This window comes from Megascapheus bottae, chromosome 4 (genome assembly GCF_031878675.1).
Source record: "Megascapheus bottae isolate mThoBot1 chromosome 4, mThoBot2.hap1, whole genome shotgun sequence".
NCBI lineage: Eukaryota > Metazoa > Chordata > Mammalia > Rodentia > Geomyidae > Megascapheus > Megascapheus bottae.
In genome coordinates this window covers 77,777,325-77,804,223 of record NC_143512.1, presented here as the reverse complement: position 1 = coordinate 77,804,223, position 26,899 = coordinate 77,777,325, and the positions used below count along the sequence as shown (strand labels likewise).

The 26,899-nt window shown below is 45.6% G+C and overlaps 1 protein-coding gene across 3 annotated transcripts; it reads left to right on the top strand.

The window, feature by feature from the left end:
* Otulinl (OTU deubiquitinase with linear linkage specificity like) lies at positions 1–26,069 on the top strand. 3 transcript variants are annotated; one of them, XM_090332119.1, is made up of 8 exons: positions 1–151; positions 15,325–15,484; positions 15,567–15,598; positions 15,687–15,778; positions 16,322–16,471; positions 21,123–21,251; positions 23,065–23,334; positions 24,158–26,069. In XM_090332119.1, the coding sequence occupies exons 1-8, from the start codon at positions 94–96 to the stop codon at positions 24,329–24,331; spliced, it is 1,065 nt and encodes a 354-aa protein (XP_090188245.1). In that variant the 5' UTR covers positions 1–93; the 3' UTR covers positions 24,332–26,069. The 3 variants fall into 3 exon arrangements, with proteins under 3 accessions (XP_090188245.1, XP_090188246.1, XP_090188247.1); XM_090332120.1 differs by lacking the exon at positions 1–151 and adding an exon at positions 12,316–12,447; XM_090332121.1 differs by lacking the exon at positions 1–151 and adding an exon at positions 13,392–13,450.
* The last annotated feature ends 830 nt before the right edge of the window (positions 26,070–26,899 follow it).

The following is a 26,899-nucleotide window of genomic DNA, read 5'->3' as shown; positions in this document are numbered from 1 at the left end:
GCGGCCGCGGGGAAGCGAGCGGGGCCGGCTGCGCGCCCGCTCAGGACCGAGCCTCGGCCGGAGCTGCGCGCGTGTCTGCGGCGCGCGGCCCGCATGGCGGCGCCGAGGACCCCCCCGCGGGCGCGAGAGCGGCTACGCGCCCCCGCCACAGGTGGGCGACGGCGGACGCGGGGAAACGGGGTGCGGGCGGGGCCTCCGGGGTGGGCGGGGGCGAGGGCCGGAGCGAGCCGGGCCCGGGGGTGCGGGCCGGGGCGGGGGCGCTGCGCCTCACCTGCAGGCGTGGGGCGTCCGGACGGGCGCGAGTGAGGGAGCAGCCGCGCACCCCGCGGACACCGCTGGAGCGAAAGCGGATTCGGGTCGTGGTCGGGGCGGGCGCAGCCCGGGAGCGGGAGGGGCCCCCTGGAGACTGGCCGCCTGGGAGGACGCGGCCCCGCGGGCCCGCTGGCAGGCTTGGCTGGCCCGGAGAAAAGGAGCTCCCCGCCCCCACTGGAGACCCCAGGGAGGGGTATGGGGGAGGGTATTGGGGTATGGAGTAGGGTATAGGGGTATGGGATACAGAGGTGGAGGGTATGGGGTATGGGGTTGGGGGTATTGGGATATGGAGTGGGGGTACGGGGTATGGGATACAGAGGTGGAGGGTACGGGGTATGGGGTGGGGATATGGGGTGGGGGTATGGGGTAGGAGTGGGGGATATGGGATATAGGGATGGAGGGTATGGGGTTGGGGGAATGGGGTAGGGATGGAGGTATGGGGTAGGGGGGATTAGGGGTATGGGGTACAGGGGTGGAGAGTATGGGGTTGGGGGGTATAGGGGTAAGGGATATAGGGGTGGAGGATATGGGGTTGGGGGAATGGGATAGGGGTGGGGGTATGGGGTAGGGGTGGGGGTATGGAGTGGGGTATAGGGGTATGGGATATAGGGGTGGAGGGTATGGGGTTGGGGGAATGGGGTAGGGGGTATAGGGGTATGGGGTACAGGGGTGGAGGGTATGGGGTTGGGGGAATGGGATAGGGGTGGGGGTATGGGGTTGGGGGAATGGGATAGGGGTGGGGGTATGGGGTAGGGGTGGGGGTATGGGGTGGGGTATAGGGGTATGGGATGTAGGGGTGGAGGATATGGGGTTGGGGGAATGGGGTAGGGGTGGGGGCAGGGGTTATGGGGTGGGGATATAGGGGTTGAGGGTATGGGGTATGGGGTAGGGATATGTGGTAGGAGTGCGGGTATTGGGTAGGGGATATGGAGTATGTGGTATAGGGGTGGAGGGTGTGGGATGGGGTATAGGTGTATGGGGTACAGAGGTGGGAGGTATGTGGTATAGGGGTGGAGGGTGTGGGATATAGGATATAGGGGTCTGTGGTGGGGGTTCGGCCCTCCCCCCCACGGTGTACTCCCTTTGGTCCCCAGCTGTGTCTTTAGCGAGTGTCTGGAGTTGCAGCCCTCAGGAGCCCCCAGAGGGAGCGTGGTGTGTGTGGGGTTGGCGTGTGCTGAGTCCCCAGCCCCCGTGCAGCGCTCTGATCCCTGTGATGGCGCACAGCCAGCGGCCCAGGGCCCAGCCGCTGGAACTGAGGCCAGTTCTAGAGCTCATGGCGTCCTGGAGGGTCTGGAGGGTCCGGGCAGATGGAGGGGCCTTCACCCAGGACCCTGGGTCCTGAGGGTAAAACCGAGGGGGTCTGGTCAGCTCATCCATAAGGCCTCTTCCAGTCGAGCTTTCTATGATCCACTCTCTCTGAAAAGTTTGGGAAATGAACTCATTTTTTTTAAACCTTTCTGCACCTTGAGTTATTATAGAATTAGTCAGATGTTTCCTGGGGGCGTATTCGTTTTAACTTTTTATTATGTTCCTGTTTTGTCTTCTCCCTGCCTGAGTCTGGCAGAGAAAGGAAAGTTGGAAGTAAAGGTAGGGGCATGGCTGGAAAGAGCTCCTGGGAAGGCAAAAAGTGCCGATTTGCCAAGAATGCTCCTTTTTCTGCATCAAGTTCAAGGTGTGCCAGAACTGTCAGCCTAGGGACGAAAGCCTTTCTGCTGCTCCAGCCTGTCTAAGGTCTGCAGTTGGTGTAAGACAGAATAGATTGTGATTCCGAGATGGGATTATGTCTAACTTTTCCTCCCAAACAAAATACCTGACGACTTAGGAGCATAATTTCTCTTCTTTGCTGATTATGTTTGATCAAAACCAAACTAAAACAGAACAACTTAAAAAAAAAAGTCAGTGTTTCAGCTCAGGGCCTTTGGCTCATGCCTTGTAATCCTAAATACCCCAGAGACTGAGATCTGACTGTGGGTGTCAAACTCAACCCCAACAGGAAAAGCTGTGACACTCTTATCTCCAGTTAACTAGCAGAACGCTGGAAAGTGGAGCTGTGGCTCAAATGGTAGAGTGCTACACTTGAGCTAAAAATTAGGTCAGGGACAGAACCCAGGCCCTGAGTTCAAGATCTAGGACTGGCACGAGTTGGGCATATGTGCACACACACACACACTAGGACAGAGGCAGTTTTTAAAAAATTTATCTCACTTCTGATTAGAGATATACATGTGCTTTTAAGATAACAGCAAGTAATACCAAGTAGCACAGACAAAAGTTTAAAAACAGAAGAAGCAGAACCTACAGGGATAGAGAAAAGGTATTTTTACTATTTCTTGTTGAAAGCGTTTTAATAGCAAGAACCATGAACTAAGCGTTTCTACCATTATTAGAAAAAGACATGGTCAGAATTAGAATATTTCCCCTGGAAGAGGCAGTGGGTAAAAACCTCTACGAGGGAGGACTCCATTGACTACGAGGGAGGAGGGGGAAAGTCCATGGGACTTCAGCGCTAGCTCACCGTCCTCAGCCCCTTTGGCAAACTCCCTTTATGATTTTTCTGTTGTTTCTGTGTCACTACTGGGGCTTGAACTTGGAGCCTCACTTGAGTTCTGCTCACGCTGGCTCTCTTGTCACGTGAGCTACCCCTTCTCTTCTGGCTTCTTGCTGGTGAAGTCTCTGCATATTACCTGTATGGGCCGTCTTTAAACCTCGACCCTTAGATCTCAGCTTCACGAGTAACCACAAGCTCCCTGCCCAGGAGAAATGTGTGCCCCACCTTCACCCTAAAGTGAGTGCTTTAGGCCCTGGAGGTTCTGTCCACCGCTGCCCTGTTTAACAGTGTTCACGGTTTCAACCGTGGCTAAGGAGCTTCCTCATTCCTGTATGGCCCTGTGCGCTGAGCAGTGGGTAGTGGGCTGCTGTCCTCCCGGCACAGATGTCTCCACAGAGGCAGGGAGGCTCTGGTTTTTTTCTTTTTAGTTTTGCTCATCCAAGTGAGATTGAGGGATAAGATAATGCTAAGCCCAAGATTAAAAACTGACAGCAGGGCTGGGAGTTTGGCCTAGTGGTAGAGTGCTTGCCTAGCATGCATGAAGACCCGGGTTCCATTCCTTGGTACCATATACATAGAAAAAAAAAGCCAGAAGTGGTGCTGTGGCTCAAGTGGTAAAGCTCTTAACCTTGAGAAAGCCCAGGGACAGTGCTCAGGCCCGGAGTACAAGGCCTAGGACTGGCAGAACAAACACTGACAGCAATGGCTGCTGGATTTCAGACCGTTTCATATCTTAAAGGTGCACTTACTCCAAGTACAGTTCTGGTGCCTCATGCCCCATAGCAAGCATCAGGTGCCAGCTGTTTCTGTGGGTTTTATTGTCCTTGCCTTACTCTGGAGCGCACATTTATCCCAGCCACAGTCAGCGGAGTAATGCACAGACCTGTTACGAGGTGGCGTACCTTCCACCTAGGCGTTCTGCTGGTGGCTGCTGGAGAGTTCCCCAGCCCGAGGCTCTGCTATTCCAGGTCCCTTCGTGCCAAGTGGTCCTGGATGTGAAGCAGGTGGTCCACCCCCCCCCCCAGCAGCCCCGTTCCTGTTTTCAGGGTAATTACAGGTGGTCACTAGGCAGGCAGGTAAGTTTACCTGGCAAGCACTTGTGGGTTTATGGGGAGAGAAGGCAAACAGGGACAGCTACCAGCCAGTCATCTCCTTCTAGAGAGCTCATTCTAGGACGAGGGCCTGCAGGGCCACTGCTCTGAGGTAGCTGCTCTGTGAGTCGGGCATGCTGGCAGTGGTCACTGCCCAGAAGAGAGCAGCTGTGGGTTGCCACTGAGCCTGAACAGACAGGTGGAGTCATGCGTAGAGGAGGACAGCGATTGACTCTCCCTCGCAGATATGGGGCTGCTGTCTTGTTCTGGGAATCCTAGGAAACAAGGATCCCAGAAACTAGCATATAAAATACTGTGCTACATACATTTCTCAATTGACAATGTCATACTCAATCTTTGGTTACCAACTGGACCATCAGCTGTGGCAGGGAGTCTGTATGGAATCATTGCGTGAGTAGACACAGTAGTTTAAAACGCCCCAATTAGCTCGACCTCCTCCTGAGGGGTAATGAGTTTTTAATGGCTATCAGCGTTGGTCTTCTTGCGGAGGGAGTAATAATGTCAGTGGAAGTCACTGTGTCAAGAGACATGAGTCACACTTACTTATTAAATGATTAGAAGCGAGCAGTCCTCTCCTTTCTTATCTCAGGGCAGAGCTCTCCATACACCTACACCTACGTGCAAACCAGTGGGGACAAGCCAGTTCCCAAATGGTCCACGAGGGTTAAACAAGTTGTTTGTTCCCTGCTCTTTGAAGGCTGCTATGGTTTCTATTCAGCCAAGTTTACGAGACATGAATTAAATGGTTTCTTTTTTGGGGGGATGGGAGTGGTCATGAGGCTTGAACTCGGCCTGGGAGCTGTCCCTGAGCTCTTTAGCTCAAGGCTACCACCCTGCCCTTGAGCCGAGCCCCACTTCCTGTTTTCTAGAGGTTAATTGGAGATAAGAATCTCAGGTCCTTTTGTGCTTGGGCTGGTTTTGAACGGTGATCCTCAGATCTCAACCTCCTGAGTAGCTAAGATTACAGGCATGAGCCCCCTTGCCCCACTGAAATGGTTTCTTACTTAGTAATGAAAGAATCCATCCATAGATCATAGACCCCCAGCACCTGGTGGATCATTCCTTACTCTGACAGAGAGGCTTCCACTTGCCTGTATTCCAGGTGAAGTTGAGGGACACCGAGCACTGCTGGCTGGGCTGCTTGGATGGGTGAAGGGCTCGGCTTCCATCTCAGATCCAGTGCTGGATGGCACCACTGTCAGCAGCAAGATGAGCTCGGTTTCATCTGACTTGACATTTGCAACATGAACTTGGACTTGAGTTTTTCTCCAAGGATTTGGTTGGCTGTACCATGTGAAATGGAAGCATATCAAGTGGATTTATTAGTATAGAGGTTGACTCCTTTAGCCTTCTGCCTGACACAGTGCAAAATGGGCATATAATTGCCTTCCTCTGAAATCGATAAAAAATTGCTTTACCCAAGCGAGTTTGCTTGATCAGTTTTATTCATAGAATATTCCTTTGCAATTTATATATGTATATATATTTATATACATATATATATATAACTAAATTTTGGGTTACTGGTTATCAGGATAGAAGAGTTTTATAGCTTATTCTTGTCCTTCATGGCTTCATATTCTAGAACATTCCCATTTACACTGCACCTCATTTATTCAAGTTTTAGAACTTGTAACACATGGACACATGGTTCTTCCTGTTCTTTTTGCTCCATCCTGTCTCCTCCTCATGCCATTGTGAAGTCCTTGTGAAAATGTTCTTTCCAGAACTGTGTTTTCTGCAGAACTGATTGAATAAATTCTAAGGACTGGAGTTTTGCCAGCATTTGTCAAGATGTATGTATCTTCTGTTTATGCATAGGATGTTGTTGCTGTGTGATTTTTATGTGTGTGTGGTACTGGGTATTGAACCCGGGGCCTTGTACATGTAAGACAAGTACTCTGCTGCTTGAGCAATGCCCCAGCCCATGTGCTGACTGTATGAAATGCTTTGAGATTAGGTGAGCATCATTATCTCACAGGACCCCATGATGCCATTCCCCCATGGGACTGTCGCCGATCCACAGGGACACAGAGGCTCTGGAGAAGGGAGGGAAGTGGCGGTGAAGGGCCTGGTCTCCTGCTGTGTTCACAGAGGTTCAGCTTGCTCAGCTGTCTAGGACGAGGCTCAGAGTTTCCTCCTGCCACTACCTTGAAATGTGTCCCACCAGGTGACCGCTTCCCATTCTCACTTCCTGCTTTGTGTGTGTGTGGTACAATTCAGGGACGAGAACACACAAACGTGCTGGCACTGCGCAGTCTCCAGCGTGCACGCTAAAAGCTGGAAGGGAACATGAGAGGAGAGACTCTCAGGGATTAGAGACAGCTTCCCAGGGATGGGTACAAATCAGGGCTGGCCACACTGGAGTGGCTCCCATGCCCACACTCACTTTTTGGTTCAGGATGGCTGCTGGAGTATTGCCATCTTACATTCCAGTAATCAAGGAGGAAGAAAAGTGAGCAAGTCACTCCTGACCACTAGAAGGAACCTTTCTGAACAGTGCACGTTCCAACTTCATGGCTAGAGCCCACTCATGCACCATGCCCGGCATCCACGGAGGGTGAAATGGGCCTTAGCTCCCGTGCCCAGCTGTGACTGTGTGGACAGAGGAGGGAACAGACCCTGTGGCCAGCTCACTACACAGACTCACTCTTATCTGTTCAGCAGATAGTTTCTGCTGGTCTCCCTAGTATGGGGAAAGTGGGGAGAAAACAGACACAGTCCCTGTGCTGGGTCAGGCACAAGTCAAACACAAAGACAACTGTGTAAGCTGGGACAAGTGCGGGGGGGGGGGCAGTGAGGAACCCCTCCTGCTCTGAGGAAAAAAAAAAAAACACAACAAAAAAAACATTTGTCTAGCCGAGGCTTGGGAATGGGCCAGACCAAAGATGCTTTGAAGTTGACAGCAGAACTCAGGCAAGTGACCTGGGCCACATGTGGAGGACATATGTTCTAGATTTATGGAAAGCCAACAGAGCCAGGCCTGGGGACATTGTAGTATGCACAGGAGAAAAGAGGAGAGACTCCAGGACAGACCTGAAGGTGGGCCTGCCAGGCCACCTTCCCAGATTGCCTGGACGGAACCCAGGCAGGGCCTGGAGTGTGGGGTTTCCATTGTTAAACTGGGAGAGTTCCAGGCAAACCAGATGAGTTGGCTACCCTCCCTGGAGATCGAGTGACTGCCCAGATTCCTTCTTCAGTATTAATGTCTTTTTAAAGACAGGGTTATCACTCTGCTAAAGAAAGGAAAACAGAAGAAAGCAGTCAGTCAACGAAGAAAAGCTGCCCCACAGAGGGCACACACAACAAACCACCCTGGACCAGTTAGACCCATGAGATATTTTTTTCTTTATCTGCCTTGACTTCTGCTAATCTTGACTTTGGACGTGAATCAGCAGCAATGAGATATTTGAGATAACAGAAGAAACCAGGGATTGGGGGTGTCCTGAGTCTGTGGCAGTTTTTCAGTCTCCTGGGAACCTGAAAAGAGGATGCCTGGCTGGAGAGGATGCCCGGACCAGCCCAGTGAGTCACAGAATCCACAGGGAGCACCAGTGTGAACTGCACATCCCCTGGGGATCTTGACATGACACAGATATGGCTTGAGTGAATTCTCTCAGAATTTAGCCTTCTCAGATTGGAGTGGCAAGGCATTATCAAGTTCAAGGAGTTGGTGTTTGAAGGCACTCTCTTTAGGCCTGTATAAAGTTAGATTGGCTCAGGTGAGGCCTTAACTTCTCAGTGGGTCCCAGGGACTGGTTGGGGATTAGAGGGTTTGGCTTGGCTTATAGTAGCAATGATTGGCACCTGTATTCTCTGACAGGTGCGGGGGCTTCTGGCTAGGATGATATGGAAGGCTCTGATGTCCCTTTAATTTTCTCACCCCTTGATTAGGGTCCCTTACAACCCAGGCAGTGGTTGCCAATATATGAATCTTTCCTATCCATAAGAAAAGCAATGAAAAGATTTTTTTAAATAGATGATACAATCCATTTTTTTTTAAGTACCAATCTGTTCTTGCTAGAATGGAAAACAATTGGGGAAGCCAATTAGAAATGGTAACCATTAGCAACAGTGCCCAGATGATTCTGATTAATGGGAAAATTGCTACCGCTGGGGTGAAAATGGAGAGTGGCTTGCCTCAGGGTGAGTACCTCAGTGAACATATTCATGATGTCACATAGGTGTCGTATGTGAAAGGCCTGCTGGATGGAAACCGTGATCCCATTCAGGTCACATGATACCAGGCTCTGCCTGGGCCTGCAGGTACAAAAGCTTCACATGTGATCCGAACAACCCCTGGCCTCCTTTCCCATGTGTGTCTTAGTTGTGAGGCTCGTGGGCTTTATCACCATACAAGTCAAGCTTGGGCCTCCTGCTTCCTTAGGAGGAAGCTGGCCCAGCATCCCCTCTGTGCAGGCAGGTCCAGGTCCTGAGAGGAAAGGGACAGGCAGAGCTGGGTAAACCCAGGATGGTCCTGTAAACCTCCCAGCTTCATGGAGGGGGGGAGTAAGAGTGAGGTGAGATGGCCATGCCTGACCTCTGGGAATCTTCTTTGCCTTCAGACTCCAGCCCAGGTTCAAAGGGCTTTAAGTGGATCGCAGGTGGAACATGCGTTAGTGGATGGCTTCCTTGTGGGTTTGTAGCTGTGTTTGGCAAGTCATAGCTCATGGGCTAAATTGCTCTTTGTTTTTCTATGGCCTATGACCTAAGAATGGTCAAAGAAGAATACATGCTTTTTGACAAGAAAATAAATAAAATGCACAGATTTCATTGAAAATAAGTAAAGGTTTATTGGAACCTAGCCCTGTGGTCTCCTGTCATGGGACTTCTCCACTGTGAGGCAGTCGAGTGACTGGGACAGAGACCATATGGCTGATGGAGCCTGAGGTTCTCCCTGTCTCCTAGGAGAGGAGAAGGAAAGTGATCCCCCTTGTCCAGTCCTGTCCTGGTCAGATCCCACATGGGGACTCAGGAAGCATGGTCTCAGTTCGGGACATAAAGAGCTCCAACCCCAATTAACAAAATACTTTACGGGAGGGTTAGTGATGTCTAACCTAGAAAAAAGATGCTGAATGGAAAAAAACAGAACTTCAGAATTGGTCATTTATGAGTGACATGTATTTGTCATTTATTTATTTCCTAGTTCTGGGGCTTGAACTCAGAATCTGGGCAGTGTCCCTGAGCTTCTTTTGCTCAAGGCTAGCACTCTACCACTTGAGCTACAGTGCTACCTCTGGCCTTTTCTGTGCATCTGGTACTGAGGAATTGAACCCAGGGCTTCATGCATGCTACACAAGTACTCTATCACTAAGCCAACATTCCCAGCCCAATTGATTGGTCATTTATGAATGAAAATTAGTCACTATTCTTGGAAGAGGAATTACTCAGGAAGGCAATAATATGGTTAGTTTGAAGGACACTGTCTTCAACCATGGTTCAGCTTCAGATGTCTTGTGCTCTCTGGCTTCAGATGGTTGTCTCAGAAATGACACGTATTTGTGACAGCTCATCAGAAGACTAGGTCTACCCTGAGTGAAGTTCAGTGTTCTCTCTGGTTTCCTGTTTGCAGTGTACCTCTTCCTCTTTGTGTGCTCTTGCCTGTCCCCCCTCTGCCGGGGGACCCTCATCAGAACTGAGCCAGTGCCTTGCCTTCCAATCTAAATCTCTTTTTTTTTTCATAAAGGAAAAATAAAACAGCCTCTGTCTCAGGCTTCGTGGTGTTTACAAGCTAGTAGAGGACGCAGTGGTGCTGCAGGACCAGGCCTGTATGCAGACAAGGGCTGAGGGTTGCCCAGTTCTGCTTTGGGCTGGGTGGAAAAGGGCCTTGAAGAAGAATCCAGTGTTTTGCATCACTCAATAGCCTACTCTTCTGTGAAAGATGGAAAAGGTTGTCAAACCTATGAAACAAGAGTCAGCCTTGTTCTTCATAGCCCTTACTGGTAATGATTTGGGTGTGGTCACAGATCTGATCACGTCAGCTTCTTCCCTAAAACTCTTCAGGGCCTTTCTGGGCTCCGCTGCTAAATGTCAGCATCTTAACTGATTTGCCTTAGTCTGCTGTCCTGGTCTGCCCTCACTTTTCTAGCCTGGTGAGTTCCTCATTCAGTTCTCAGCCCAGCTTTGTGTCCTATGGAAGCCTCTTCACCTTCTGACCTTGTGGTTCGATTCTCTCTCTCTCTTTTTGTTCTTGACGTTGCATTGGTGGGCTTGCCTCGGTGGGCTCTACTCCATGAGGAGAGTCCCTCCAAGCATCTCTGCCAGGAGAGTTCAGTGGGAGAATCAGCTCTTGACACAAGGGCAGCCTGGTCTGTGCTTTTAGGGTTAGGATAAATACTGATGCATGGACCAGAAATGTTGTGAAGGAATGGAGATGTAGTTTAGTGGTAAAGCATTTGTCTAGCATACATAAGGCCCTATACTTGGGTCTTAGCAGTATTAAGAGGAAGGAAAGAGCAATGAAGGAAAGCAGAAAAAGGGAAGAAATATTCTGCGAAGGAAAATGGACTCTCATGTTGTGTGCTGGTAGCTTGCTTGTGTAATCCTAGACTGAGACATGAGGAATGCAGTTTGAAGCCAGCCCAGGCAGAAAAATCTGTGGGACTTATTTCCAGTTAACCAGCAAAAACCTAAAGGGGTGGGTGGATCAAGTGTCAGAGTGCCAGATTTTGGGAAAAAAAAATCAAGTAAACAGTTGGTCGTAGTACGCGCGCGCACGCGCACACACACACACACACACACACACACACACACGGAAATGAACTGCAAAAGGGAGTGGGGGTCCATGACAGCTGTAGTGTACATTTGGATAGTGCTTTTTTTCCTCATTTTTTTCCAGTTTTTTTAATCGTAATATATAGAGGGGTTACAGTTATTTTCACTAGGTAGTAGATGCTTTACTTCTCTCACTTTTTTTTTTTGTGTTTGGTAAGTCATGGGGCTTGAACTCAGCCTGGTGTTGTCCCTGAGCTCTTCAGCTCAAGGCTACCACCCTACCCCTTAAGCCAAGCCCCACTTACCATTTTTTCTAGAGGTTAATTGGAAGTAAGAGTTGCAGGTCCTTTTGTGCCCTGGCTGACTTTGAATCATGATTCCCAGATCTCAGCCTCCTGAGTAGCTAGGATTACAGGCCTGAGCCACCGCACCCAGCTTGTTTTGTGCGTGTGTGTGTGTGTGTGTGTGTGTGTATGTGTGTGTTTTAATTATTTACTTTTGTGCCAGTACTGAGGATTGAACTCCCAGCTTGGTGCCCAACTTTTATCAGCTCATGGCAGGCGTTCTACCTCCAATACCAGTTGTTTTTAATTGGAGTTAAGAGCCTTTCAGATATGTCTGCTTGGGCTGGCCTGGAACTGCAACCAGAGCCTCCTGAATAGGTGTGTTCTCCCAGCACCTGTTATAGATAGTGCTTTTTAGTTTTTGTGCCAACCTTCTTTTTATCATGGAGGGTTAGCCAGTGGTCAGCTCTTTAGGGTACTCAGGCCTAGTGGTTTGTTCCAGATCCTGAACTAGAAAGTGGCAGCATGAAGACAAAATATTTTGGCTTATTTTTTAAAAATTAGATTTTTATTTAGGCTGGTAGGCCTGCATGATGGGATAAAATAGTTCTGTGACCGGAAAGTGGAATTCTGTGAGCACATCCCCTCCACAGCTTTTGTGGTTTTATTGTGGGTGGGCTTTTAAAATCCCGAACACAATTAGAACATTAAGCTTACCTTTTCCTATGCTGAATTGCCTTTAACACGCCTACAGGATGTACTCAGTAAAATGAAGGCAGCTCTGACTTAGGGTGTTATAAAAAGCACATGTACCAGATCCTCTCCCTGCTAGGCAGGGAGCAATTTCCTGTTAGGTTATGTATGTGTTCAGGAACCCTGGGTGAGACTTGCCCGTCTGTGGGGTTGTGCTAACAGCTTCAGTAGGCTTTTGTGATAGGCCATGGGTAAATGTCTTATTGCTCATGACTTTCAAGATAAAAACTTTCCACTGGGTCGTTCTCTTCCTCAGCGATAATGATCTTGTAGTTGGCTTTAATATCTAAGTGAAAGGGCTGTCCTTGCTTAATTGAGCATAGTTAATGTCTAAAATACAAAAGTTCGTTTTCTTGACCTCACCATTTCCAAGAGTAATTAAGGAGTGTTGACTTCTAACCATCATATGGCAGCAAAGCAGGCAGCAACATCTGTTGCTTATTTGTTTTTACCTTACTTTTTTTTAAACAGCGTCTGTTTCTTTGTCTGATACTTTAGACCTGTAAATTCAGTCACCTTTTCCATCCTTCTAGCTCAGTGTGATGCTCTCTTCTTGGCCCATTCGGTGGCTCCTTAAACGCCCTCTGTTTAGGAGAACGTCCTCGGGTTGGATGTGTTGACAACATCATGTGCGGAGACGCAGTGCCAGGGTGCTGATGCTATGCCACAAATAAGATTGTGACAGAGGAAGCTGTTGAGGGGAAGAAGACTTTGTAGCCCATGGGTATGTAACGAACAAAAGAAACAGCCACCATGGATCCAGAAACCATGGACCCAGAAACAGCACTAGAGGCCCCAGAGGTGAATCAGCCCCTGCTGAATTTCTGGAAAGACTGTGCTGTCTAGGCCAGGGCCCTGGGGAGATCTGGTGTCTCCTTATCACGGAGTGTCCAGCTCTTCAGTAACTTTTCGTTTTGTTTTCAGGATTTGGTAGTTTTGGTTTTTTTTTTTTCTGTTTAAAATATTGCAGCTTTGAAATGTAGTAGAGAATGGAACCGCAAAGAATTTTACCACAAAATAAAAGCAGTACTTCCTTGTAGTTACAATAGTTCTTTTGTGTCATATTTAGTTGAGCGATCCCAGATCAGATGCAATGTCTGATAGTTACTTGCTTGGTTGGTTTTAGGAGGACCTAGACTAATTCCTCAACAGCATCTTAACCCTGAGGTGTTACTTCTTTTCAGGGTGGGGTCTGGCATCCTCACTGGGGGGTTGGAGGTGAAGTATGAGGCCTAGTTAATAAGAGTTCAGTGTACGTCTGGGAGCGTGGCCTAGTGGTAGAGTGCTCACCTTGCATACATGAGCCCTGGGCTTGATTCCTTGGTACCACGTACACAGAAAAAGCCAGAAGTGGTGCAATGCCTTAAGGGTAGAGCATTAGCCTTGAGAAAGCCCCAGGACAGTGCCCAGGCCCTGAGTGCAAGCCCCAGGACTGGCAATAAAACAAAAAAGCATTCCAGTATAATAATGCATTATACTATATTGCACACTCACTTTAGCTAGCACCCAAGCAATTTGGAGCAAAAGGATGACAAGGAAATTTCAGCTTTTGTGTCTCCTGACAGGCACAACAGAGATAAGGTCCTTAATTCCTGGCAACACTTTTCAGCCATTGCTTGCAGTGCGCATTCTTTGTCAAAGCTTGCGCGTGCCACTCTGTGTTCTTTTCATGCTGTGAGATGACTGAACCTGGAGGTGGAGCCTTCCCTCTCTTTCTGCATTATCAAGTAAGTTTGAAACCAGCTTGGGGGAAAGTCTATGAGACTGTCATCTCCACTTAACCATCAGTAAGCCAGAAGAGGACCTGTGGCTTGAGTTTAAAAGCTAAGCGACAGCTGGGTGTGGAGGTTCTCACCTGTAATCCTAGCTACTCAGGAGGCTGCGATCTGGGAATCGTGGTTCAAAGCCAGCCAGGGCACTAAAGACCGAGAGAGTTTTTTTTCATATATTTTTTATTGTAATTAATAGGAGGGTTACATTATATCTACCAGATAAAAGGTGCATTACTTCACAAACATTCATGTCTTGGTCCCCATTTCCCTCCCACCACCCCTGCCTCTCATCTTGTTTTACCCCCTTCCCTATCCTATTTCAAATAACCAAATACACATATATATAAAATATATCAGATAACCAGGTGAAATACTGTAACAATATGAGATAACCAAGGAACAGCAAAAGAGATGAGAGATAACATAGTACATTGAGGACAACAGTCACTCATTATATGGCTTTTGTTTCTATATCCTGGAGGCCCTTTCATTTAGCCTCATCCTAGGCCTTATGTATCTAGGTTTTATTCTATTGTAAATCTCTGCTAGTAGAGCCCAAGGTTTCTACTCATTATGACAAATGAGGGAAACCATTGAGCCTGTGTTCCTTTGAGTCTGGCTCACTTCACTTCATATGATTTTTTTCTAAGTCTTTTCATTTCCTTACAAATGGGGAGATGTCGTTCTTTCTGCCAGCATTTGCTTTGCTTTTTGAAGACAGGGTATTGCTATGTAGCCTTGGAAAGCCTCCAACTTCCCACCCTCTGCCTCAGCCTGCCGAGGGCTGGGATTACAGACATTTACCACGATTACACATTGCTTCACTTGTGAATTTCCCTTTTAATTGTTCCACTCAGCTAGGTTTTTGTTGTTGGTGGTGGTGGTCGTGGTGGTTGTAAACTTGAACTTGGGGCCTGAGCTCTTCAGCTCGAGGCTAGCTTTCTACCTCTTGAGCTTCAGCACTCCTACTTCCTCCCCCTTCCTTCTTTCCTTCTTTCTGTCCCTGCCTCCCCCCTTTCCTCCTTCCTTCCTTCCTTCCTGCCTTTCCTTCTTTCTTGCCAATCCTGTGACTTGAACTCAGTGCCTGGGTGCTTGTCCCTGAGCCTTTTTGTGCTCAAGGCAAGGGCTCTACCACTTGAGGCACAATGACACGTCTGGCTTTTTCTAAGTGGTTTATTGGAAGTAAGAGTCTCACAGACTTCTTGTCCAGTCTGGTTTTGAACCTTGATCCCTCAGATCTCAGCCTCTTGAGGAGCTAGGATTGCAGATGTGAGCCACTGGCATACCTGGCTTGCATTATTCTTTTTTTTTAAATTTTATATTCTATATAATATGTTCTTACTCAGGACACTGATTGTTGAAGAACTGAATATTTATTTGAGTTTTTGAATTGAATCTTTGAATACTTAAATACTTTAGAAATATGTCTGTAGATTAATGATAGACTTTTTTTTTTTTGCCGGTCCTGGGCTAAAGCTCAGGGCCTGAGCACTGTCCTTGGATTTTTCTCAAGGTTAGAACTCTACCATTTGAGCCTCAGCACCACTTCTGGCTTTTTCTAAGTATGTGGTACCAAGGAATCGAACCTGGGTCTTCGTGCATGCTAGGCAAGCACTCTACCACTAGGCCAAACTCCCAGCCCGATGATAGACATTTTTTAGGCAAACTTTTCCATGCATGTGTGTATGCATGTATACCTTATAGAAGGTGCGTCTATTATCAACTGTGCATATGTGCACACACACACACCCATACACACAACTTAAAGCTGACTTGTCTAGTTATAATATGCTTTTTCCCCCTTCTTTTATTTTATTTATTTTTTGTAGGAAATGACCAGATACATTCTTGGACACTAGTCACAAACCAAGCTGTTGAAAGTGCCTGGAGAGTGGTGGGCGGCTCTCTGATGCTGGCAGTTGGTTTTCTGACGGCCACTCTCTGTTACTTCAGACGCCTACATTTGTGTTTAGGCCACTGGCTGAAATGGTAGGTTATTTTCCATCACTAAATTTCAAAATACCCTAGTTGTACAGAGCATAATTTTGATATTGTTCCATCTATCTTTCAGGTGGATTGGATATCTGCAGAGAAAATTCAAAAGTAAGTATTTGTTATGTTTAAGGCATGGAGAAGGCTCACAGAGAGGAGAGAGGAATAGCTAACTGCCTTTCTATTTTGTTTTGGCCAGGAAACCTCAGCGTGGAAGCAGAAGTTGACTTACTCAGTTATTGCGCCAGAGAGTGGAAGGGAGACACGCCCCGTGCCAAGCTGATGAGGAAGGTGGGTCTGCGAGGTCGAGGAAACCTAGACAAGCGAATTCCACACACATCCCATTCTGCTTTACTAAATCCTGAGATTCACTAATGCCCCATAGGGTACAAGTAACGACTGTGGCTCTCATTCCAGAGCCACTAGGCTCTGGCCTTCGACCTATGACTTGTGCTTTTGCACACCTAGGTGGATTAGGTTATAATTTCAGAAAACTCCGTGTTCTGTCTCTCCTGGCCTGCATAACATCCACATGTGCAGGGGAGAGTCTTCCTGGGAAGGTTCAGTTTCCTGAATATAAATATTTGGACACGTTTTAGGATTTTTCCATTGAACTAATTTTAGTAGCATTCCTGACAGTGTGCCTCTATCTTGTCTAGCAAAACACAAACACGGGGTGAGGGGGTGGGTACAATACAACTTCAAGGACGCCTTGGTGGCTCTGCCTCCTGGCTACTCAGGAGACTGAGATCACGCTGAAAACGAACATTCTCCATGTGGTCACTGAGTTCACTGAATTCTCTTTCTCAGTGGAGTTGATTCTTTTCTTTATAGGCTTATGAGGAGCTATTTTGGCGGCACCACATCAAATGTGTTCGGCAGGTAAAGCGAGACAACTATGATGCCCTGCGGTCCGTGCTGTTTCAGATCTTCAGCCAGGGCCTCTCTTTTCCCTCCTGGATGAAGGAGAAGGACATTGTGAAGGTATGCCTTCACTTTGGGGCCCTGAGAATGTTCCACCTGGTACCCGTTACTCTTGGTCTTCCCTGGCCTGCTTGGTTCTCAGAGGACAAAGAGCTGGATGGAGCAGAGAGGGGTCCTTCAGTTTAATCCTTTGTGTCTCTTCAGTTTGCAAATAAGCCATTTCAGAAAGAGAGTCAAAGTCAGTTTCATTAGTTCGTTTGTGTGTGTGTGTGTGTGTGTGTGTGTGTGTGTCCCCTAAGGCTTTCAACTCAGGGCTCGGGCGCTATCCTTGAGCTTTTGTGCTCAAGACTAGCACTCTACCACTTGAGCTACAATTATACTTCCAGCTGTTTTTAGTAGTTAATTGGAGATAAGAGTCTCTGGACTTCCCTGCCAGGAAGGGCTTGGAACCTTGATCCTCAGATCTCAGCGTCTTGAGCTTCAAGGTTGTAAACTTCCAGTGTTGAGCTTATTGATTTTTTTTTTTTTTTTGCTAGTCCTGGGGCTTGAACTGAGGGCTAGACACTGTCCTTGAGCTTTCTCAAGATTAGCATGCTACCACTTGAGCCACAGCACTACTTCTGGCTTTTCCTGTGTATGTGACATGGAGGAATCGAACCCAGGGCTTTCTGCATGCTAGGCAAGTACTCTACCATTAGGCCAGACTTCAGACCCCCATTCATTAGTTTTCAATGCTCTTATCTTTCCTTGAGGAGCATCTGTCCTTTGTAAGTGTGGCAGTCTGCATGTAAATAAGGTGGGGTTTTTTTTGGGGGGGGGGGTTGTTTTTTTTTGTTGTTGTTTTTTGTCAGACATGGGGCTTGAACTCTGGGCCTTGAGCTTTTCAGCTCACGGCTACCGCCCTTCCCCTTGAGCTACAACACCACTTCTGGTTTTCTAGTGGTTAATTGGAGATAAGAGTCTCACAGATTTTAGTGCCCAGGCTGGCACTGAACGGTAATCCTCAGAGCTCAGTCTCCTGAATAGCTAGGATTACAGATGTGAGCCACTACGTCCAGCTGTAAGTACGTGTTTTTTTTTTTTTTTTTTGCCAGTCCTGGGCTTGAGCTCAGGGCCTGAGCACTGTCCTTGGACTTTGTCAAGGCTAGAGCTCTACCACTTGAGCCTCAGCACCACTTCTGGCTTTTTTTCTATATGTAGTACCGAGGAATCGAACCCGGGTCTTCATGCATACTAGGCAAGCACTTTAACCACTAGGCCAAACTCCCGGCCTGTAAGTACGTTTTAATAAATGCATGGGGCCAGGCACTGGTTGCTCATGTCTACAACCCTGGCTTCTCAGGAAGCGAAGACCTGGAGAATTACAGCTTGAATCCAGCCTGGGCAAGAAAGTTTGCAAGACTCCATCTCCAATTAATCGGCAAAATGTCAGACTAGAATTATAGCTCAAGTAGTGAGTGTGCATATTAAACAAGAGCATGATGCCCTGAATTCAAGATTTTGTCCTGGTAGAAAAGAGATGGGAGGAATACATACATATGTACACATGTGTATGTACATACATTCGTACATACATACATACATACATACACACATACACACACACACACACACATACATATACACACAGTGCATCGCCACCCTCCCCAAATGCTCTGGGATACCTCTTGTGGTCTGTTGGTTTAGATCTCCAGTCCCTGGCATCCCTGAATCTATTTTTGATCTCTATAGTTTTGCCTTTCTCAAATGTCATATACCTTGAATCACCCAGTACCCAATCTTCTGATACTGCCTTATTTCCTTAGTGACGTGTATTTGTGGCTTGCGGCTTCATTATGTTGTTCCAAGAATGCGTAATCTTTCCTTTTTGTTTGGTGTGATATTACTTAGCAAATATAACTCTTCATTCACAGTTGAAGGACTCATGGATTTTATCCAGTGCTGGGCAGCAATAAGTAAAGTTGTCATAAATATTATTATATGATTTTGTATGAATATTAGTTTACTTTTTTGGTAAAAATACCTAGGAGTTAGCCTGGTGCTATGGTAGGTATTATGTTGAACCTTATGAGGAACTACCAAATTGAAGCGATACGGCTGTTTTGCATTCAACCAGCACTGTGTAAAATTTTCAAGCACTCCATATGCTCAACAGCAGTTAATTTTATCAGTTTTTTAAATTGTCTTTTATTGTGGGGATAATGTATAGAAGGGTTACACTTACATTGGTCAGGTAATGGGTGCATTGCTTCTCAAGCCTTGATACTCCTTCTCATGTTTTGTGCACCTTTTCCTCCTCCAACCTCCTCTCAATCATCTTGTTTTCCCCATTCCTTTCCCTATTTCAAATGAACAAATATATATATATATATATACACACACACACACACACACACACACACACACACACACACACACACACACACACACACACACACAATATACCAGGTAACAAAGTCAGATATAGTAATCACATGAAATTAACCATAAGGGAAAAAAAAGAGAAAAGCAATAACTTCACATAGTACAGTGATTGTTGTTCAGTTTTGTTTTTTTTTTTTAAGCCAGCCCTGGGGCTTTAATTCTGGGACTGGGCTCTGTCCCTGAGATTTTTTTGTGTTCAAGGTTCACCCTACCACTTGGGCCACAGCTCTACTTCTGGCTCTTTTGGTAGTTAATTGAAGATAAGAGTCTCACAGACTTTCTTGCTTGGGCTAGCTTTGAACTGTGATCCTTATATCTCAGCCTCCTAAATAGCTAGAATTATGAGTGTGAGTCAATGGTCTCTGGCAAGTTTTTTTTTTAAGCTATTCTAATAGGTATACATTGGTATTTAGTTTGCATTCTCTGGTGAGTATCTTTTAGGGTTTTGTTTGTTTGTTTGTTTTGCCAGTCATAGGGACTGAACTCAGGGCCTGAGCACTGTCCTTGGGCTTTCTCAAGGCTAGAACTCTACCACTTGAGCCACAGCACCACTTCCAGCTTTTTCTCTATGTATGTGGTACCGAAGAATCTCAGTCTGGGTCTTTGTGCATGCTAAGCAAGCACTCTTACCACTAGGCCAAATTCCTGGCCCGAGTATCTTTTAGTTATTAGTGTTTTAGTATTTAGTTTGTATTCTCTGATGTTGAGTATATTATCATGTGCTTATTTGCAATCTGTGTTATCTTCTTGGAACTTTGTTTCATTTAATTAATTAATTTTTTTTTTAGTGGTACTGGAGTTTTTACTCAAGACTTCGGGCTTAAATGGTGCCCGGTCTACTACTTGAGTCACACCCTATGTACTGTTTTTTCCTTTGTTGTAAATATTATGTTGTGTTATTTTATTTACTTTTAATTTTGAGTAGTTATACAGAGAAGTTATAATTCTATCATTCAGGTTATGCTACATCTTGATCTTTCATCATTCTCCCTCATTTTCCCCTTCCCATCCCGGCCTTCAAGTTACCTAGTTTGGTCTTTACATAATGTATGTTGAATACAATGACTGCATTGCTTGTTTTCTTTTTGTCATTGGGTTTTGAAGAGTTGTTTATATATTCTGAATACAAATATTTTACCAGATACGTTATTTGCAGATATTTTCTCTCCATCTGGGACTTCTTTGTACATTGTTTTTGATGTGCAATTGAACTTTGATTTTGAATGCAGTACTTCTCATTTAGGATGAGCATTGAAGAAATAGTATTTGTATGCATAGGTGCCTGTAATGTGTTCTCTTTCCTTAATTTTTTCGTTGTTGTTGTTGTTATGGGGCTTGAACTCTAGGCCTGGGCACAGTCCCTAAGTTCTTCAGCTCAAAGCTAGTATACTACCACTTGAGCCACACCACCACTTCCCGTTTTCTGGTGGATAGTTAGAGATAAGAGTCTCAAGGACTTTTGTGCCTGGGCTGGCTTTGAACCTCAATATTCAGATCTTAGCTTCCTGAGTAGCTAGGATTACAGGCCTAAGCCACCAGCAGCCAGCTTTTCCTTACATTTAAAAAAAATTTAAACTTCTGTGACTTAGTTCGGTTTTGTCTAGCAAATATTTGTTAAATGTAAATGGTATGCCTGTTCTGCTGCAAGCCACTGAAGCTAAAGAATGTAATCTACATGTGAAAATATATTAGATACCAGTGATGGCTTAGATTCTTAGGTACACCATAACTGAATTCTTACATACTGACAAATTCCTAACAAGAGCTCGACAAACTTAATAGCACTGTGCTTAATTTGAAATGAAGGAGAAACAATAAGATGAAATAATCCATGCCAGGTAAATCACCTCTCAGCAGATGAGTTTGAACCAGAATATGTGATAATTCAACCTTTTTATTTAATATTCTCTACTTCTCTAATATTTGCCTATAATACTTGACAAAGGACTGTATCAGAAATTTAGCATTTTATACAAAAAGATTACTTTATGGGTATAATCCTGTATTAGTTTTGTCACTTATGAAATGATGAAGAATGTCATTTAAAAATCACTTTATCCACAAATTGAAATATATGACAACTACATGCTATCTTGTTTTTGTTTTTGGACAAGGTCTTAGTATATAGCTGGCCGTGAGTCCTGGATCATCCTGCCTCAGAGGCTGGGATTATAGGCATGTGCCATAGCACCCAGAAAATTCGTGCTTTGTACTTCCTGTTATTAGTGACATAAGATTGTAAGCTGTGGAGATACTAACCAGTGTTGGTGTGTACTTCCTTTTCAAGCTTCCCGAGAAACTGCTATTTTCTCAAGGCTGTAATTGGATCCAGCAATACAGTTTTGGTCCTGAGAAGTATACAGGCTCCAATGTGTATGGGAAATTACGTAAATGTGTGGAATTATTGAAAACACAGGTGAGTGTTTAGGGGAGAAAGCAAAGACTCAGCATGTAAAAGCGTATATCCTAAAAGTAAGCCAGTAAGAAATGCAAGTGGGAATCCTCCCTGCAGTAGAGAATAGTTTCCGGGGCTTGTTCTTGAAAGAACAAGTTTCCTGTGGCACACTGACTCAGAGCAGTGGTGTTCTGCATGATATTTAGGGCTGTAGTAGGGTTAGGGGCTTCAAAGGGCTGGCCCAGAAGCCCAGGCAATCATATGTGTCTGTTTTTCTTGAAAAAGTGTGGCCAGTTTCAGACAAGGTACTGGAAAAGATGCATCTGGAATGTGGAACTTGGAGATGGCAAAGATGCAGCATTTGACTCTTAAGTTCTCCCTGCCTTTTCATGAGGACATACATTTCAGTGTGACTCTCTTAGCACAAGAGCTGGCTTATCTTGGAAAACGCCTTCGCTTTTCTGAACCATCATTTTCCACTCTGTAAAAGAGAAATATGAGCAGTGTATACCCTGGGTTGCTCTTGTGGGGGAGGATTCAGTGAGATAGTACACAAGGAGTGCTTTCAACTATGTCCTGGTATAGGGTGAGGGTTAAAGAATGCTACCACTATTTGCTGGAATATCTTTTTTAATAATACAACTGTCTTAAGCATTTGTAGAGTACTGACTCTTTTAGTGTTTTATATAATAGGTAATGCTCTTGCAAAACACTTTAAACTGGTTTGTTGGAGAAGTAATTGTGTGTGTGTGTTTTGTACAGCTCAGGTTGCTATAGCAATGTGGCTTAAATAAAAGTGCTAAAACAACAAATGTTTATTGCTTCCAGTTCTGGAGGCTGGATATTTGAGCTCAGGGTGCAGTGGCTCACGCCTGTAATCCTAGCTACTCAGGAGGCTGAGATCTGAGGATCACGGTTCAAAGCCAGCCCGTGCACTAAAGTCTATGAGACCCTTATCTCCAATTAACTACCAGAAAACCAGAAGTGGTGCTGTAGCTCAAAGTATAAGACAGTAGCTTTGAGCTGAAGACCTCAAGGACAGTGCCAGGCCCGGGAGTAGGGTGGTAGCCTTGAGCTGAAGAGCTCAGGGACAGCGCCCAGGCCAGAGTTCAAGCCCCATGACCCACCAAAAAAAAAAAAAAAAGTGGGTCCATTACAGCATACTTTTGGTTAGAAAAATCTGTATTAACCGAGAAAATGACAAAGTCCTACTTTCATCTGTGAATCTTACTATTTTACTAGAATGGGGATTGTTTGCAGGATGTGAGAGAATTAGAGAGAATTAGAATATTACACAAATGAATAAAGGTCACAAAACAGACCTCACTGAAAGCTGTTGAGTAATAGGGGTAGTATAGATGTGGAAAGTGAGAGCAAGCCAGGGGTCAATCTGATTAAAATACTGGATGTGTGAGTGTGAAATACCATGGTGAAATGGCTGGAAGTGTATATACTTAAACAGCGAATGGCAGGAATGGGAGACAGTCCCTGTCCGAGGTATGGGTACTGATGAGAGGGGTAGTGAACAGGAGGGCGATGTGGTCAAATACTTTGTGTTACCTGTGTGAAGAGAGAACAGTGACGCTTGTTGGACTTAGTTTGGGAAGGTAGAAGGGATGAGAGACAGTGACGGAGGGAGGGAGTGTGGCCAGGGGACATTATGTGTGTTTGTGTGTGTGTGCGTGTGTGTATTTTTACACACACATATATGGATGTGTCAAAACAAAATACCTTGTACCACTAATGGATGCTAATAGAAGATGTAGACGTGGACAATTAAGCAGACAGTGCTATGTCTCTCTACTCAATTTTACTTTTGCATCTCTCCTTTTAGTGGACTGAATTTAGTGGAATTAAAGATTATCACCAGCGAGGAACTAGGTGCAACGTCCTTTTTTCTGACGCCATGTTGGAGTATAAACTTTATGAAGCTTTGAAATTCATCATGCTGTATCACGTGACTGAAGTCTATGAACAGATGAAAGCTAACAAGATCATCCCCCGTCTCTTCAGACTCCTGTTTTCCAGGGAGACATCCACAGATCCTTTGAGCTTCATGATGAATCACCTGAATTCTGTGGGTGACACTTGTGGGTTAGAGCAGGTGAGTGGGGGGCTCCTGTGTTTGCCTAAGGATGGCCATCTAGGCAGTTTGTGAACATGTGGACCTTCGGGGTTACGTGCAGCTGGGATAAAGCCCACGGTACGGAAGTGGCTGGCTGGAATTACTGGCCCCATCAGGGGAAGAAGCAGCAAACCTCTCTGCTGTGAGCTGCCTGTCTGCAGTCCCCCTCCCTGTCTAAGGCATTAGATCTAGAATCCTGATGATCCACCCTCTGGCAGCATGGCTCTCATGTACGAGTTAGCTGGGGAAAAGTCCACTTTGAGAGCTGTATAACTTCTTGAAAGCATTTGGTTACTTATTGCCGATAAAGCAGAATTATCAAAAAATTAGATAAAAGAAATGTATTACTCCCTTGGAAAGGATTTCTAGAAGCTTCTAGAAGCTATAACTGGAGCAGTGGCCCACGTAGTAAAGTGCTAGCATTGAGTGAAGAAGTTAAGGTGGAGTGTCGTGGCTGTGAGTTGAAGCTCCAGTATGGGCACACACAGAGCAATCAGTAAACAAGGTAATTGTGAACATTCCTTTCCTTTTCATTAATTTCCCCCCAATCCAACAGTTTTTTCCTATGACTTCATCACACTAGAGAGATGTCCCCTTCCTTCCACACAATGGACATTTGTCCCCAAGTTTCTGCCCACTCAAGGGCTTCTGGGTGGGTCTGTAAACAAGTAGATCATTTCATAAGCTGCAGTACACCCTGGATCCCCCCCTTTCACTCTACCCCTTCGCCCCTTCCTCATGGTGGTGGGAGACAGGAATTCTAAAATTTATGTTGCTGGCCTCTCTTTCATCTCATCCTCAGATTGATATGTTTATACTTGGATATTCCCTTGAAGTGAAGATAAAAGTGTTTCGACTCTTCAAGTTTAACTCCAGAGACTTTACGGTCTGTTACCCGGAGGAGCCCCTCAGGGAGTGGCCGGAGATCTCTCTGCTGACCGAGAATGACCACCACTACCACATCCCTGTCTTTTAAGTTGGCCATGGGCCGGGCGTCGGATCTCACCACCACAGTGATCACCCTTGCAAGGAAAGTATTTCCCCCCAAAACACGAAGCTAGCATGTCAGCTCTGGAAGGAATTAGTACCCTTTGCCTGGAATTGCAAGTACACTGGGGAGAGGTGCTCCAATGGCTTTTCTTTCCTTTTCAGTGATTTCCTCCAATGTAGCTGCCCGCACACATTTGGGAATTAGTAGTTTGACCTCTTTGTAAGGGTTTCTTGACCTGCTCATTTCCCATCATGGCAGGCCTTTAAGACACAATGAAAGTTAATATGGATAACGACAACAAAAACAAAAGCATCCCAAGAAGAAAATAAGTAGGGGAAAATGGCTAACCTGGAAAGAATTTCCCTTTCTCTGACCTTTGTGTTCTATAGTAAGAATTACATTTTGAGCTGATTTTTGAGCTTCACAAATATGGCAATATTTTATAAGCATTATCCCTGGAATTTTTGTTGTATTTTAATTTTTCTACAATCAATGGATTAACATTAAAAAGAATGTGTGTGTTTATGTACATATGTTTACATACAAACAAAGGCACACATTTGCATATGTACATAGATATACATACAAATAACCACTACTTTTGTAATATTGTACAGTTTGTTTTGTATCTCTGCATTTGTTGTTAGTGTTGAATCTTCCCAGCTTGATAGATGTCATTTAGATTTTTTTTTTTTTACCAGTCCTGGGCTTGAGCACTGTCCTTGGACTTTCTCAAGGCTAGAGCTCTACCACTTGAGCCTCAGCACCACTTCAGCTTTTTTCTATGTATGTGGTACTGAGGAATCGAACCCTGGTCTTCATGCATGTCAGGCAAGCACTCTACCACTAGGCCAAACTCCCGGCCCCTCATTTAGATTTTTAAAAAGGTAAATTCTTTAGATTGAGGCAACTGAACAACAATTCTGAGGCTGTCAGTGTTTGTTTACATGTGTATTTAACTAGTGGAATCTCAGCGTGTTAGGCCTGCAGTCTCCCCTCACACATAAAGATGTTTTCATCCCTGTCCCAGAACCTGTGAATTCACTGGGTGAAATGGCAAAGGTGAGTGCAGTTTGCAGGTGAGATTATGGTACTAAATTGCTGCTTGAAAGAACAAAATAAGTCTAGATTTTCTAACTGGACTGGTATAATCTAAAGAGTCCCCAAAGGCAAAAAAGAGAACCAGAAGAGAGTTATAGTCAGTAGAGATGTGAAATATGTCTGGAAGACCAGTCAGGGAGATGCTCCAGTGCTTTGAAGGAAGAGGAAGGGGCCACAAACTGAGGAGTGCTGGAGGCCTCAATAAGCTGGAAAAGGCCCTAAGTGACACCATCTCTCAGAGTCTCCAGAAGGTATGCAGCCCTGTCAACATCTGGATTTCACTGAGCTCCAACCTACAGAAGTATAGGTTAACGGATTCAAGTTTAAGCTGCTGCTGTTGGAGATAATATATCTTAGCAACATTGGAAAAATAGTATTCTCGGTCTGAATTTTGATTGTTTTCATTTTAGAAATTCTCTGCTAGTTCATTTGGTAATCGTTATTTAGAAGGTACTTTGCTTATCTGGTCTGAATTCCACTAAGTAAAAAATAATTGAAAATTCTTGCCAATGACACCCCACTTGAAAGTCTTTCTGATGAGTAAATGACTTATTAAACAAGGCATTTGGGTCTCCCACACATTTGTATTTCTTCTTCAATAAATACAAAATCAGCATCCATACTCACTTTTCTTTCTTTTTTCCCCTCACTGATTATAGAGCTTGAACTTGGCCTGGGCGCGTTCCTGCTAATGGTCTACCACTTACTTGAGCCATAGCTCCACTTCTGGAGTTTTGGGGGTGGGTAGTTCATTGGAGGTAAGAGTCTCGTAGACTTTGCTGCTGGCTTCAAGCTGCAATTCTCAGCCCTCAGCTTCCTGAGTAGCAGGCTCATACTCCCAGGAGCACCCACATTCTTTTATAACGGAGACTGGATCAGTTATATAAGCTACATATGTGACATGTCCATTTGTCTTCTGGCTGGGCATTAAGGATCTGAGATCACAGAGCCTGACCCTGCCAGAACAAGAGCTGTGACTTGCTGCTACAGCTCCTTCCTGTTCACACAAATCCATGGCTTCCTTTCACCCCTGCCACACAGGGGTCCAGAATGATCTACATGTTACTGTTTACTTTTTCAGTTCAGGTGTAGACGTGGTGACAGTCAGGACACTTTGGCCAGACTGCTGCTGGGAACTTTTGGCTCCAGGTGAACTGTGCAGGTGTCCTCTGGCATTTGTGTATCGCCACTTCCCTTTGGCGTCCTTACCCAACATGCTCATTTCTGCAGCAAACCAGGACTCAAAGGCTAATCCCTGGGATTAGCACCCATCAACCCACTGTCCCTACCCAAGTGCTGGAATGACTGCCATGTACCGTTATACCAGGTCCTGCAGTACCTTTTTTTAAGGCCAGTGAAAACAAAGGCTTGTCTGAACGACATCATATCCACATGGTTTATATATATATTTGGCCACCTGTAGACCACAGTGTTCTACAGGACAGCCAAAAG

Excerpts from the sequence above, each read along its gene's own strand:
- Otulinl (XM_090332119.1), top strand. The coding sequence starts at position 94 with ATGGCGGCGCCGAGGACCCCCCCGCGGGCGCGAGAGCGGCTACGCGCC. Across the intron at positions 16,472-21,122 it reads AGGAGAAGGACATTGTGAAG|CTTCCCGAGAAACTGCTATT; the intron begins GTATGCCTTCAC and ends TTCCTTTTCAAG. Across the intron at positions 23,335-24,157 it reads ACACTTGTGGGTTAGAGCAG|ATTGATATGTTTATACTTGG; the intron begins GTGAGTGGGGGG and ends TCTCATCCTCAG.